General features: G+C 51.4%; 1 protein-coding gene across 1 annotated transcript; it reads right to left on the minus strand.

Moving 5' to 3' along the window:
* Nucleotides 1-3,192: 3,192 nt before the first annotated feature.
* On the minus strand, nucleotides 3,193-4,569 carry LOC103643544 (BTB/POZ and MATH domain-containing protein 1). The gene is made up of 2 exons (XM_008666715.2): nucleotides 4,490-4,569; nucleotides 3,193-4,390 (listed from the first exon to the last, which is right to left on the minus strand). The coding sequence occupies exon 2, from the start codon at nucleotides 4,384-4,386 to the stop codon at nucleotides 3,265-3,267; it is 1,122 nt and encodes a 373-aa protein (XP_008664937.1). The 5' UTR covers nucleotides 4,387-4,390; nucleotides 4,490-4,569; the 3' UTR covers nucleotides 3,193-3,264.
* Between the last annotated feature and the right edge of the window lie 10,929 nt (nucleotides 4,570-15,498).

Here is a 15,498-nt window from a genome sequence, read left to right on the forward strand (position 1 = left end):
AATGGGTCGGGTTCGGATCGGGTAGAGTAAATACCCGCCCGTGACCATACCCGCGGGGATTATCCATATCCGCCCATGACTATACCCATGGGTAAAATTTTGTACCCGTGCCCGTACCCATCGGGTATCGGGCGGATATCGGGTATCCGTCTGGTATAGCAGCTTGGTGCATTCTCCCTAAATGAAGTCTAGTGCAGTTCTGAGCGTCGCACATCGCCATGATCATCGGAGGCACATAATGTTATTGCACAGTGCAGTCATGTAGTTGTAGCCCTGGACATGTGTTGCTAATGTTTTTTGTTAATAAACTTCCAACTCGTCAAAATCGGAGAGTAGCTAGCATAGTCGTCTGGTGTATTAACACTCTCTTAGCTCAAGTACTTGTACTAGATAGCACTGGTACTACGTACTGGCACTTTATCAAACGTACTAGCACTAGTACTAGAACCAGATCAGAAGTATCAGCAGACAGGGAGGGATGGCAGTAGGATGAGTTGTCGAGGGTGGATGGCTAGCTAGCGTACTGGTAGGTTGAAAATCTAAAATCACTATTTTCGGATATCCATCGGGTACCCGCGGGTAAGAAATCAAATCCATACCCAACCCATAATAAAATCGGGTCGGGTACGGGTAAGACCCACGGGTCAAATTTTGTGCCCGAACCTGTACCCGACGGGTCGGATATCCGACGGATATCCGAACCCACGGGTAAAATTGCCATCCCTATGAAGGAGAATAAGAAGAGGAGGAGGAAAACAACAATGAGGAAGCCAACGATGAGCAGGAGAACAACTTTGTTGGGATATGGCCTGTCATTGAGCATTACACTTCAATGTTCGAGACATGACACTTCCCAAACTTGCTGCAGGATGTACTGCATGTGCTAGGAACCTACGTCTGACCTCTATATGACATAAGGCGAGTGTCTGAGCCTCGGGCTTGCTACTACATCACTCGCATGCATATTAGGGTGATGGATGCAGGAGATAGGGGTTTCAGAACTCTATCAGCCCATGAGTCCCTAACGCCGCTATCTACCTACGCTGCTTCGGTCAGCAATGCTGCTAGGCGAGCTCTATGGTCTCTCAGCCACACTTATCGACAATAGTTGCATGATACGAGGTACATGCATCTTCCTCTATGTCTTCGTGGAGAAAGCCAGACCAGTGTTGTTCCAGGTGAAGCTGGGGAAGATCGCCTCAACACCCTTGTAGGTGTGGTGGCAGGTTTTACACTGACCTGGACAGCGCTACCCTAGATCTTTGAAGGGTACATGGAGAACTTGAAGAAGCATATGCCAGGATTGCAGCCCTCGAAGCTTAGCTCGAAGGAAGGAATCCACCCGAAGCCCAAGTCCCTGCCATAGCTGTGTCCTCGCCCCGTAAGAGGATTCACTATGGAGAATCATGATCTATCACCAGGCTACTCTAGTTCTATAGGTCATATTGTAATAAGTTCGATTTTGCGATTAGACGATAAAGCTCTTTATAATATTATGTTTATAATAACAACGATGTGATGGTGATGTTTGTGTAATGTTTGATTTGGATTTTCGCTTGAGTGCAATGTCCAACATCCCCACCAAAGCCAAGGTCTCCAATTGACTCAATCTCTACACTTTCATATATCAGCTTTACAGTGCAGACCCGATATGGGTTGAGCTTTACCTTGCATTACATGATTCACCTCCTCACGACTTTGCAATGGATAAAGCCTTAAATTGCTAGTCTTGTGTAAGTAGGTTTCACCTATATGCATCACTGATACTAGGTCGCTTAAAGCCATGCCTCTTATTGGAGCGTTATGGTCATGCTGTCGTGTCTTTTAGTGAGTTTATTTGAGATTATCCACATCTCATAGACCGCGACTTTATAGTCAAACTTACATAGGTGTATTCTTACAAGTGCACCCTACTGGATAGCACCTTGCCTGTTACAGGCCTCAGAATTCATTAAGGTCCCGTTTGTTTCCTTTCATTTTGAGAAATTGAAATCTTACTAATGGAATATGCTATTTTTTAGAATGTGACATTCCACCACTTTTCAAAGTTATTATATAAGCCTATCTCAAATTCATGGGGTGAAAGATGGAAATTGATTCTATAGATTTACATGCTATTTTTCCGTTGCACAACTTGTAGCACACTCTTCTACTTGCTTCGCTATAACATAAATGTAGTATACAACTATCTCTCTCATATTATTTAGAATAATATACAAATATATTACATATATAAATATATGAACTTAATTAGTATTGTCTAAATTATAATTATTAAAATGGAATTCAATTTCAACGAAATAAACGGGGTCTAAGACAAAAGTCGACCTCCCTTGCAGTTCCGAGAGTATGCATCTTCTAACCATGTCTCTGATTGGAGCGTTACTAATTCCAACATGTGGTTGGGTCTTTCATGTATCTACCATTCTATCCTAGTAGTAGTAGTAGTAAAATAATACTGAGAGCAAGACGGCTGTTCAACAAAGATTGAATCTTAGCACTAAGAAATCATAGCAGCTAATAGACAGAGAAATTTGGAGACAACGACTAAATGAGCCACATTTTAGCAGGATCTAAATTTATCAGACCAGAAAAATGACCTTTGTGTGGATGCAGAAGAGTATGGTGACCAGTTCACTCTTTTTTATGTGTTTTTTTTTTCAAAAAAAAGGCAAATGGCTTAGCTGCAGTTATCTCTGATTATAACTACGCTTAGCCGTGGAGAACAACAGCTAAAAGACTTAGACAGAGATTTAAAACACTAATGACAAATCCAATTAAAAGTTTAACCAATTTGAACTGGAACAGGGTGCTGAAATCATGCATGGTCGAATCTGAAAATTTCAGAAAAAGAAAACGAACACGGCTAAGCTAGCAATTTCGTCCAATTCGCATACAAACAAAACGCAACACATGAAACTGACACTAGCATTAAAAATAACTGAGGCACCGTGTAACTAAGACAGTGAGAGAATGATTAAAACACATTGTTTGTACTTTAGTTTTCTTATTTGATATCTTTTACGTCAGCAATCACTTGCTCCAGTCCTAGTAGGGTCAACATAAACATGAACTTATACCCTCCCTCTAAAAAAATATAAACATGAACTGCAAAAAAAAAACAATAACATCTCTCTAGGTGCGGGTTTGCGAGTTTGCATGCATAGAATTATAATTTGACACCGTAAATTCGTAATCCAATGATCTCTCAATGTAAAATAAAAAATGATTTTTTTTCATAAACTAAAACCTACAACCATATTATCATTTATCAAGCTTAAGAGACGACGTAAGCTTGGCGATAAGTTCTATAAGGACAGCAGGACAGCTGATAGCGAGATCATCTAGGTCGCCAGCCGCCATTACTTGCTGCAGATTTGGCGGAGAGTTGAGGAAATCCAAGCATGCATCCTTCAGTCCATTGCACCGGTGCTTGTCAGCAAGCTCAAGCATATCTGCCACCGTATCCGTGTCGATGTATGAGCACATCATGTACTCACAGATCAGTCGAAGCCTCGGGATGTCATATCTATCTGCAGCCACAAGCAGGTCCTGCCACATATACTCTTCTTCTTCTTCCTCCTCCTCTTCAATGTCCGGCACATGATCGGTGTACATGAAACCGAGCAACAGCCTGAATACCTTGGCGTCCATGTCATGGATGTGCACCACGGTGTCTGCCGCCCCCTCCTTCATGGAGCCAAAGAGCTCGGCCCTGAAGACAGCGGAGCGGGCGGCAAACACGCACCGGTGCGCCATGAACTTCTCGCCGCCGACCTGAAATGTCACGTCGGCGCCCACCTGCGACAGGAGGAGATTGCCGAGGTGGTGCAGAATGGAAGGAGGAGGCACGGTAACGAACCGCCTGGCGGCGGCCGCTTCCCCGATGTTGACATTCTTGACGATGGCCACGTCACACCTGATAGTGAAACTGTCGTCCCTGAGATGCTTCGATTTCTCGAACTGCTGTCTATTCATCAAATAGGGGAAGCTGAATGCGTCCGTGCTAGAGAAACGGTACGGTCCCCTTGCACCGGCGGCGAGCAACAACGATGACTCTGACGGCTGAACCTGGCCAAAGAAGCTAAACGCATACTGCGCCACGACAGGCTCGACGACGTTGAAATCGTCAAGAACGAGATAAAAGGATATGTAGTCGCTGTTCTCCTGTTCGTAGCCGTTAGGGTAGCACTCGATGGTCCAACGATGGCCTCCGATCTTGAACGGGTTTGACCGTAGGCAGCTGCCGTTGGGGGTGTCCTGCTTTGTGCGCGAGTAGCCATTGACCACGAGCAGATGGTAGCCGCCGGAATAGACGTGTGTGGGAGGGGCAGATGATGGCGGCAGATAGCTGTTTCCAACGAAGGATACTCCAGAGAATGACATGGTCCTGATTTCACAAGGGAAGTGATGATATCATAATTGTGGTTGTGAGTTCGTATTTCTTAAAGATTTAATCATAAATCACACACATGAACAAGATACTGACCTCCAGAAACGTGGATGCCTCGGCCTTAAGGCTGCCTGCTGCAGATTATATAAAAGAGAAGATTTAGACCGTTTATGAGTGAATTTGAAATAGAGTATAAGATAGGAGAAGAGATGAGATAGATGCCGTGCGTGCTTCTCGACGTGCGCGAGCGCCTCGGCGGACGATGGAGTGAATCGGTGGTTTTCGATGTGCGTACCTCTCCCTCCGTCCCGCGTCTGCGCGCGCGTTCTCGCCATTTATTCCTCGCGCACAGTGTCAGCGGGGGTGGTTCCGGGGCGGGCGGGGGCGGATGAGATCGTGCATGCGGGGAGGGGTGGTGCCCGAAGCCGCCATTGACGGAGTTTGTTACGCCGATTCGGCGGCGCGCAAGATTAGCCAGGGGCAGTTGGAGGGGGACGGGTGGAGTGAGGGAGTGTGCGTACGACGCCGTCATTGACGGAGCGCATGCACGATTCGGCGGGCGATTGGAGGGGGACGGGTGGTGCGTACGACGCCGTCATTGACGGAGCGCATGATTCGGCGGGCAGTTGGAGGGAGACGGGCGGTGCGGCATCGGCTTCTTCGACCAGGTCGACTGGGTACTCCCTCCCGTCGGGAGAAGGAGTAAGCGTGGACGCCAAAGCCGGAGGAGATCCTGTGGACGATGCGCGCTCCTTCCTCGAGCTGCCTCCTGCACGCTCCTCCTCGAGCTGCCTCCTGCGCGCTCCTCCTCGAGCTGTACTATACATGCGCGCCGGGTGCTCGCACGTCCGCGGGGGGCAGGGGAGCGAGGCCTCCTGCGGGGATTGGGGGAATGTGTTCGGCGAGCCAGCTTCGCCTGTCTCCACGGCCGGCCCGCGATCGAGCTTTTCAGCAAAGTGAGTAAGCAACAATCGTCGTACTAGCGCGTTTCTGGAAATGTGGGCATTGTGATTATGCAATGTTTTTTTTTTATGTTTACGTATCTGTGTGACTGGATGATTTAGATGGAGATTATGTGTTGCTTGTCGATCCATAAAACTTGAAAACCAAGGGAAGCAATAGATAGGGCGACTTTATCACTGACCACTCTTAGCCGATAATTTCTTTTATTATTTTGTAAACCACATCTTTGGTCTACTTTGGAACGTGTAGCACCATCGCGAGTCAACGTGGGCGAAATCAACAAGCAGTCCGAAGGAAGACAGTATGCGCCCGAATTGATTTGAGTTGTCATCGCCTAAAGAGGAGGATCTACTGCTCCTACGGCAAGTATTTTTTTATTTTATTTTGATTCATCTTGAAAGGCAAACAAAATATCATAGGATTATGCATAATCTACATAGTATTTACCATTCATTTAATTTGGACATAGACAGGTTTCACCTACAGGTTAATTCTAGACGACTTGGCTGCGTCGTCGGGGAGCAGCGAACACCTTCGAGCGCGGGGACGAGGAGGATTGCAGACTGAACAACGAGGAGAGGGGAGGCCGCCTCTGACGGCTGGAGAGGGTCAGAGGGGGGGGGGGGGGGGGGGGAGGGGGGGATCTTCGACTGGTTCTGGTGCACGGGGTGGTGCCGTGGTGGTTCCGGACTTCCGACGGCGGAGGTGGGATGCGAGCGACACAAGCGCTAGGATGCGAGAGGCGATATAGGTATGATGAAGTTTCGTGGGGAGGTAGGAGGCTGGGACACAATCAGCGTAAAATATTAAAAAAATATAGAAAGTGAGTTTAATCCATGCTCTGATGGAAGGAGGGTAGTAGACACTGGGTGAAATCGTCTAACCAATATAACATCATGCTCAGATATTTTTAATATTAAATATAAATTGTATATATGTATATACGTTCTTTTGTAAAATAAAATAATATAATCGTGTCGGGACGGACCAGCACAACGGGCCGAGGCTACAACCCAAGCACGACACGACGTTCTTGGCTCTTGCAAACATTAGGTCGTTTTGTAGATCACATTGGCGCAATGGACTCCATGATGTTTGAGGTTGCTGAATTGGATGGAACAACAATGATTGTCACACTAACAGTAAAATGAAAAGGTTATTTGTTGGTTTTAAACGTTAGTAATTGCTATGAATTAGTATAATTTATATGGAGCACATCCAGTTTTTATTGATGTCTGACTTCTATCTTTTTTATAAGTTTGACTTCATGTGACTTATTTTAGAAACTTGAGCTCACAAACTTTCTCTTATTTGGTCTCCATATGGTGGAATTATGTCATTTTATAATATCTGTTCGTTCAGTCAATCGTTGTGAACTCTTGTGGTAGCACTGTTTTCCCGGGTGGTCGCTCCATGTTCTCATTAACATAATGATCTTAACATGAACAATAATAATAAACTGATAATAAAAGTGTGATCAAGAATAATGTATCTTCATACCCAAAACCACATAAAGCAATAGCAAGTACTACCCAAAAAGTTTAGTGGAATCAAGGTATAAAGATAATCAAACTAGGGTAACCTAAAGGATCTCATAAAAATTAACCTATGCAGATCATTATGATTAATAAGAACATGACTGATAAAATGAAGTGATCAAGGGCACAACTTGCCTTCAATGAGCTCCTGCTCAGCAACTTCTATCTGCTGAACACCAGGATCCTCAGTAGCTTCCTCGTCTACTCGCATCAATACAAACATACATAGTATAGCAAAAAATTAATATCACACCAAACATGTAAACAAAATACATAATAAAAATCTACACATTAAAATAAGATCCTGAATCATTAATTTTGGAGTTATAGATTTTAAGTTATGAATTTCTGAAGGTTTTATGTATTTGATATAGGATTAATTAAGAGATACATTTTAATATGGTTTTCATGTCAAAATAGAGACACTAGATGATAAACAATAATATTACAAAATTATAGGAACTGGAATGGATTAATTTGAACTAAATATGGATTTTCTATGAATTAAATAAGTCCTAGGATTTATTTTTACATTAAAAATCCTTTGCTAATTACTTTTCCCTGATTTTATAACTCTCTGGACTGCGCATCTAATTCCAGAAAGTCCAGTGGCTATCCTATAAAAATCCCTAGACTCAGGTCACTGTCGCTGTGGACGGCGGGTTCTATTTAAAGAATCGCATGGGCTTATTTATTAATCAGCCAAGCCAAAGGGTATCAGGAGTCTACATCCGTCCGATCACAAGTGTGCGGCCTTGATTAGATCTTAGGTGTAAATAAACCAATATTCTATGCAGATCGTACGATTTAAGATGTACAACCTGGATTTAAATTAACCTAACACGTTTGCAGCCCTCGGATCACAAATCTAAGGTCACAGTTCTATTGGACGAAGGGGTGTTCCCGTTTCTAATCCTAACCGTCTAGATTGAATGTGTCGGGTACCATAATTAGGGGTACCCCCAATGCTCCTTAATCCGGCTGGGAAACATCTTCGGAACAAACCATAAACATCTTATAAAGCGCGGTTCAAGTCAGGGCCTCGTCTACCAAGAGACGCAACCTCATCCGAGCCCAGCCTCGGCCTCGGGCGGGAACAGTAGTCCCGGGCGGATTCACGCCTCGCCCGAGGGCCTCCTCAGGCAGTGAGCGCACCCTCGGCTCGCCTGGAGCCCAGATCGTATCGCCCTACCAACCGACCGTATCGCATGCACATTTAATGCGGAGATCGCCTGACACGCGCGCGTCAGTCGGCAAGGTCGAAGTGACCGCAGTCACTTCGCCCCTTTACTGACCGATCTGACAGGAAAACAGCGATGATCGCCCCGCTCCGGCTACTGTGCCAACCACTAGGATAAAACTGAGTCACGATCTCCCACGAGTTCGGCCTCGGGCGCAACAGGGAGCTCCGCCTCGCCCGACCTCAGGCCTCGGCCTCGGCCTCAGCCTCGGAAGAAGATCTCCGCCTCGCCCGACCCCAGGCCTCGGACTCAGCCTCGGCCTCGGGAGGAGTCACAACCTCGCCCGAGCCCAGCCTCGGCCTCAGGAGAAGTCTCCGCCTCGCCCGACCTGGGCCTCAGACTTACTACGCTACAGGGGATGCATCATTACCCTACTCCAAGCTAGCTGCCTTAGGCTATGAAGGAACAAGATCGGTGTCCCATCTAAGGTTACTCTGGTAACAGGTAATGATGGTTCCCCGCGTGTGCCCATGACGTCGGATTGCTCTCAACCTCCTACGGAAGCAAGACAACGTCAGCAGGATCCATGCCACGCCGACAGCTGTGCTTCTATAGGGCTCAAGGCACTTCTCTGACGGCCACGTTAGCTCGTGTACAGGGCTCAAGGCGCTTTTTTGCCAGCCACGTTAGCACACAGCTACACCCCATTGTACAGCTGGGCATCCCCCTGTATCTATAAAAGGGGATATCCAGGGCCTTCCTAACAGACGAGGAGGACGTTGGACGTCGAGGACAGACGGGGAGACACGTTGACACAATACGTTGACGTTGAGACAGAGACACGCAGGGACACACGCTCTCTCTCTCTCTCTCTCTCTCTCTCTCTCTCTCTCTCTCTCGCTCTCGCCCTTGCTGTCTCGCGACGCTTGTAACCCCTACTACGAGCACCCCGGTGCGAGATAACATAAGCCACATTTCCCTCTTGTGTTCCATCTTGCATCAACCTATCTGGTCAGGGACACGCAACAACAAATTTACTGGTCGGGTGACGGTCCTCGCGGGTCCGAAACGCCGACAGTTGGCGCGCCAGGTAGGGGCTCGCTGCGTGTTAACGAACACTTTTCCATTGAGTTCCAGATGGGTAGCCTCCAGCAGCCTCTTCAGCCGGGGACGGTGCTCCGCTTCGGGGGTCTCGAGTTCATGTCCCTTGACGGCAGCTACGACATGGTACTCCTCCCCCCGCAGCGCGACAGCAACAACGCTCGTCGGCTCGCCCGGCAGCGGCGAACTCGACGACGACTTCCCCCCGTGGCAGAAGAGGAACACTCGGGTTTGCCCCGCCACCCTCCTCGCCGGAGGAGGATGAGACGGGGCAACTGTGGCCATGCAGGAGGCGACACCTCATCGGCTGTCGGGCCAGAGCGAGTCAACGACGCCGGCACCCCTGCGGGGGCTATGTCGGGTGTTGTCCTCGCACCTGAGACAACGACGGGTGTCGCTTCCCCGCTACGTGGCAACCCCGAGCGGACTGATGACGCCAGCACCCTCACAAAGGACTTGCTGGGCGTTAGCCTCGTACCTGAGATAACGGTGCAGTCCGTCCCCGACGCAACTTCGCCACCGTCCATCGACCAAGAGGTACCGTCTGTTTCCACCCTATCCCTTTTAGATTCAGCTTCGATCCACCAAGCGACCCCGCTTCGGTGAGCGCTTTCGCAAGGGCATACCCTGACCTTCCAGGGTACCATATGTGGTCATCTTGGGACCGACTGATGGCCGTCTCAACCTCTGGACCCACGGGTTCTGAGGAAGACAACGACTTCGACTTCGGTTGAGATTTCTCCGGACTTAGTGATCCCAGTGCCATGCAAGACTTCATGTCCGCATGTGACTGCTGCCTCTCCGGCTGCTCTGACGATGGCCATAGCCTTGGCGACGAGGGTTGCGACCCAAGCCGCGAGTGTTTCCACATCGATCAGGGGGATCACGGCGAGGACAACCACCTCGACATGCCGCAAGATGACAACGCCCTCGTGCCTGCGTCTCGCGTTGACATCCCGTGGGAGCTAGCTGTGGTCCCAGTCCCTGCGGGGGGTCAGGACACACAGCTCGAGCAATTCCGCGAGATGCAGGCCAAGCTCGACAAAGAAGCAGGGCAGCCTGTGCAGCTCCGACAAAACATCGAGCAGGAGTGGGCAGGCCGAGCACTTGCTGGAGGAGCGCCTCATCGGGCCCAAGACGTCCAGCGCCGTATCGTTGACGATGCCAGGGTAGGGCTGCCCCTGGCCTTCAGTGGGGTCGGCCAGAATCTAGCTGCAGCGGCAATGCTACTCCGAGCAATGCCGGAGCCATCCACAACCGAGGGGCGGCGCATCCAGGGCGAACTCAATGGTCTCCTGGAAAACGCAGCGGTCCGACAAGCCGAGAGCTCTGCCTCCCAAAGGCAAGGGTGCCCCTCGGAGCATCGCACAACGTCCACCCGACTCATGCGGGAGGTCTCGGTCCGCACCGGGCGCACACGGGATGGGACGCCTGCAGCCCCGGATCGCCTCGGCGACGAGCACCACCGCCGCGACCGTCGAGCCCGCCTCGAGGAGAAGGTGCGCCGAGGCTACCACCCCAGGCGCGGAGGATGCTACGACAATGAGGAGGACCGGAGCCCCTCGCCCGAACCGCCAGGTCCGAGGGACTTCAGCCGGGCCATACGACAGGCGCTGTTCCCGACCCGGTTCCGAGCCCCGACTACCATCACCAAGTACTCAGGGGAGACAAGGCCGGAGTTGTGGCTTGCGGATTACCGACTGGCATGCCAGTTGGGAGGGACGAATGACGACAACCTCATCATCCGCAACCTCCCCCTTTTCCTCTCTGATGCTGCCCGAGCATGGCTGGAGCATCTGCCTCCTGCGCAGATCTCCGACTGGGACGACCTGGTCAAGGCCTTCGCGGGAAACTTCCAAGGTACGTACGTGCGCCCTGGGAACTCATGGGATCTCCGAAGCTGCCGCCAACAGACAGGGGAATCCCTACGAGAGTACATCCAGCGGTTTTCAAAGCAGCGCACCGAGCTGCCCAACATCACCGACTCGGACGTCATCGGGGCATTCCTCGCCGGCACCACGTGCTGGGACCTGGTGAGCAAACTGGGGTGCAAGACTCCCACCAAGGCGAGCGAATTGATGGACATCGCCACCAATTTCGCCTCTGGTCAGGAAGACAGAAGGAAGACGCCCCCGAGGCGTCCGTCCAACGTGGCTCGAAAAAGAAGGCGCAAGCAACACGCGATGCCATTGACGCAGATCTCGTCGCTGCTGCCGAGCACAGGAATCCTTGGAAGCCTCCCGGAGGAGTCAACACATTCGACAAGATGCTCAAGGAGTCGTGCCCCTATCACAGGGGTCCCGTCAAGCACACCCTTGAGGAGTGCGACATGCTCTGGCGCTACTTCATCAAGGCGGGACCCTCGGCAGAAGGTGGCAAGGACCAAGGCAACAACAAGAAGGGGGGTGACAAGGATGAGGAGTTCCCGGAGGTCCGCGACTGCTTCATGATATACGGCGGACAGGTGGCGAACGCCTCGGCTCGGCACCGCAAGCAGGAGCACCGGGAGGTCTGCTCGATGAAGGTAGCGGCGCCAGTCTACCTAGACTGGTCCGACAAGCCCATCACCTTTGACCAAGGTGACCACCCCGACTATGTGCCGAGCCTAGGAAGGTACCCGCTCGTCGTCGACCCCGTCATCGACAACGCTAGGCTCACCAAGGTCCTCATGGATGGAGGCAGCAGCCTCAACATCATCTACGCCGAGACCCTAGGGCTCTTGGAGATAGATCTGTCCACGATCAGGGCCGGTGCAGCACCCTTTCACGGGATCGTCCCTGGTAAGCGCGTCTTGCCCCTTGGGCAACTTGATTTGCCCGTCTGCTTCGGAACTCCCTCCAACTTCCGCAGGGAAACCCTCACGTTCGAGGTGGTCGGGTTCCGAGGAACCTATCATGCGGTGCTGGGAAGACCGTGCTACGCCAAGTTCATGGCCGTCCCCAACTACACGTACCTCAAGCTCAAGATGTCGGGCCCCAAGGGAATCATCATCGTCGGATCCACGTACCGCCACACTTACGAGTGCGATGTGGAATGCGTGGAGTGCGCTGAGGCCATCGCCGAGTCCGAGGCCCTCATCGCCGACCTGGATTGCCTCTCCAAGGAGGCGCCTGATGCGAAGCGCCACGCCGGCAACTTCGAACCGGCCAAGGCGGTTAAGTCCGTCGCCCTTGACCCCAGCAACGACGCCTGCAAGCAAGTCAGGATCGGCTCCAAGCTCGACCCCAAATAGAAAGCAGTGCTCGTCGACTTTTTCCGCGCAAATGCCGAAATTTTTGCGTGGAGTCCCTCGGACATGCCAGGCATACCGAGGTATGTCGCCGAGCACTCGCTGGATATCCGAGCTGGTGCCCGACCCATGAAGCAGCACCTGCGCTGCTTTGATGAAGAGAAGCACAGGGCCATAGGCGAGGAGGTCCACAAGCTGATGGCTGCAGGGTTCATCAAAGAGGTATTCCATCCCGAATGGTTAGCTAACCCTGTGCTTGTAAAGAAAAAAGGTGGGAAATGGAGGATGTGCGTAGACTACACTGGTCTAAACAAAGCATGTCCAAAGGTTCCCTACCCTCTGCCTTACATCGATCAAATTGTGGACTCCACTGCTGGGTGCGAAACCCTGTCATTCCTCGACGCCTATTCAGGTTATCACCAAATCAAGATGAAAGAATCCGACCAGCTCGTGACTTCTTTCATCACACTCTTTGGCATGTATTGTTATACTACTATGCCATTTGGCTTGAGGAATGCAAGTGCAACCTACCAAAGGTGCATGAACCATGTGTTCGGAGAACACATCGGCAGAACGGTCAAGGCTTACGTCGATGACATCGTTGTCAAGACAAGGAAAGCCTCCGACCTCCTCTCCGACCTCGAAGTGACTTTTGGGTGCCTGAGCGCAAAAGGCATAAAACTCAATCCCGAAAAGTGTGTCTTCGGAGTCCCCTGATGCATGCTCCTAGGGTTCATCGTCTCCGAAAGAGGCATCGAGGCCAACCCGGAGAAAATCGCAGCCATCACCAACATGGGACCCATCAAAGATTTGAAAGGAGTACAAAGAGTCATGGGATGCCTTGCGGCTCTGAGCCGCTTCATCTCGCGCCTTGGCGAGAAAGGGTTGCCCTTGTACCGCCTCTTAAGGAAGGACGAGCGCTTCACTTGGACCCCCGAGGCCGAGGAAGCCCTCGGAAACTTAACGACACTCCTTACAAATGCGCCCATCTTGGTGCCCCCCGCTGCGGGAGAAGCCCTCTTGATCTATGTAGCCGCAACCACTCAGGTGGTCAGCGCCGCGATCGTAGTCGAGAGACGAGAAGAGGGGCATGCACTGCTCGTCCAGAGGCCGGTCCACTTCATTAGCGAGGTGCTATCCGAGACCAAGATCCGCTACCCACAAATCCAGAAGCTACTGTACGCAGTAATTCTGACGCGGCGAAAATTGTGACACTACTTCGAGTCTCATCCGGTGACTGTGGTGTCATCCTTCCCCCTGGGAGAGATCATCCCGTGCCGAGAGGCCTCGGGTAGGATAGCAAAATGGGCAGTGGAACTCATGGGCGAAACGATCTCATTCACTCCTCGAATGGCCATAAAATCCCAAGTCTTGGCGGACTTCGTGGCTGAATGGATCGACACCCAATTGCCGATAGCTCCAATCTAGGCCGAACTTTGGACCATGTACTTCGATGGGTCGCTGATGAAAACAGGAGCAGGTGCTGGCTTGCTCTTCATCTCACCCCTTAGGAAACATGTGCGCTACGTGCTGCGCCTCCATTTTCCGGCATCAAACAACGTGGCTAAGTACGAGGCTTTGCTTAATGGGTTGCGCATCACCGTCGAGCTAGGGGTTCGGCGCCTCGACGCTCGTGGCGACTCGCAGCTTGTCATTGACCAAGTAATGAAAAACTCCCACTGCCGCAATCGAAAAATGGACGCCTATTGCGACGAAGTTCGGCGCCTGGAAGATAAGTTCCACGGGCTGGAACTCAACCATGTTGCTCGATAGTACAACGAGACCACGGATGAGCTAGCGAAAATAGCCTCGGGGAGGACGACGGTTCCCCCGAACGTCTTCTCCAGGGACATATATCAACCATCCGTCAAACTCGACGACGCGCCCGAACCCGACAAGACCTCGGCTCAGCCCGAGGTACCCTCGGCCGTCGAAGGTGAGGCCTTGCGCATCGAGGGAGAGCAGAATAGGATTGCGCCAAACCAACACTGGTAGACCCCGTACCTACAATATCTCCTCCGAGGAGAGATGCCCCTCGACAAGGCCAAAGCTCGGCGACTGGCTCGGCGTGCCAAGTCATTCGTTTTGCTGGGTGACAAAAAAGAGTTATACCACCGCAGCCCCTCAGGCATTCTCCAACGATGCATATCTGTCGCCCAAGGACAAGAGCTGTTACTAGAAATACACTCGGGGGCTTGCGGTCACCATGCAGCACCTCGGACCCTCGTCGGAAACGCTTTCCGACAAGGTTTCTACTGGCCGACCGCAGTGGCCGACGCCACTAGGATTGTACGCTCCTGCCGAGGGTGTCAATTCTACGCGAGACAGACACACCTGCCCGCTCAGACCCTACAAACAATACCCATCACTTGGCCATTTTCCGTATGGGGTCTGGACCTCGTCGGTCCCTTGTAGAAGGCACCCGGGGGCTTCAAGCACCTGCTGGTCGCCATCGACAAATTCTCCAAGTGGATCGAGGTCCGACCCCTAACCAGCATCGGGTCCGAGCAGGCGGTGGCGGTCTTCACAAATATTATCCATCGCTTTGGGGTCCCAAACTCCATCATCACCGACAATGGCACGCAGTTCACTGGGAAGAACTTCCTGGACTTCTGCGAAGACCACCACATCCGTGTGGACTGGGCCTCTGTAGCTCACCCAATGACAAATGGGCAGGTGGAGCGCGTCAACGGTATGATTTTGCAGGGACTAAAGCCGAGGATCTACAACGACCTCAATAAGTTCGGCAAGTGGTGGATAAAAGAGCTACCCTCGGTGGTTTGGAGCCTGAGGACGACGCCGAGCTGGGCCACGGGTTTCTCGCCGTTCTTTCTAGTCTATGGGGCCGAGGTCATCCTACCCATGGACTTAGAATACGGTTCCCCGAGGACAAAGGCTTACGATGACCAAAGCAACCAGATCAACCGAGAAGATTCGTTGGACCAGCTGGAAGAGGCTCGGGACGTGGCCTTACTACACTCGGCGCGGTATCAGCAGTCCCTGCGATGCTACCACGCCCGAAGGGTTCGGGCCCTAGGCTTCCAAGTGGGAGACTTGGTACTTCGGCTGCGACAAGACGCCCGAGGGTGCCAC

The sequence above is a fragment of the Zea mays genome, chromosome 1 (assembly GCF_902167145.1).
Source record: "Zea mays cultivar B73 chromosome 1, Zm-B73-REFERENCE-NAM-5.0, whole genome shotgun sequence".
NCBI classification, from domain to species: domain Eukaryota; kingdom Viridiplantae; phylum Streptophyta; class Magnoliopsida; order Poales; family Poaceae; genus Zea; species Zea mays.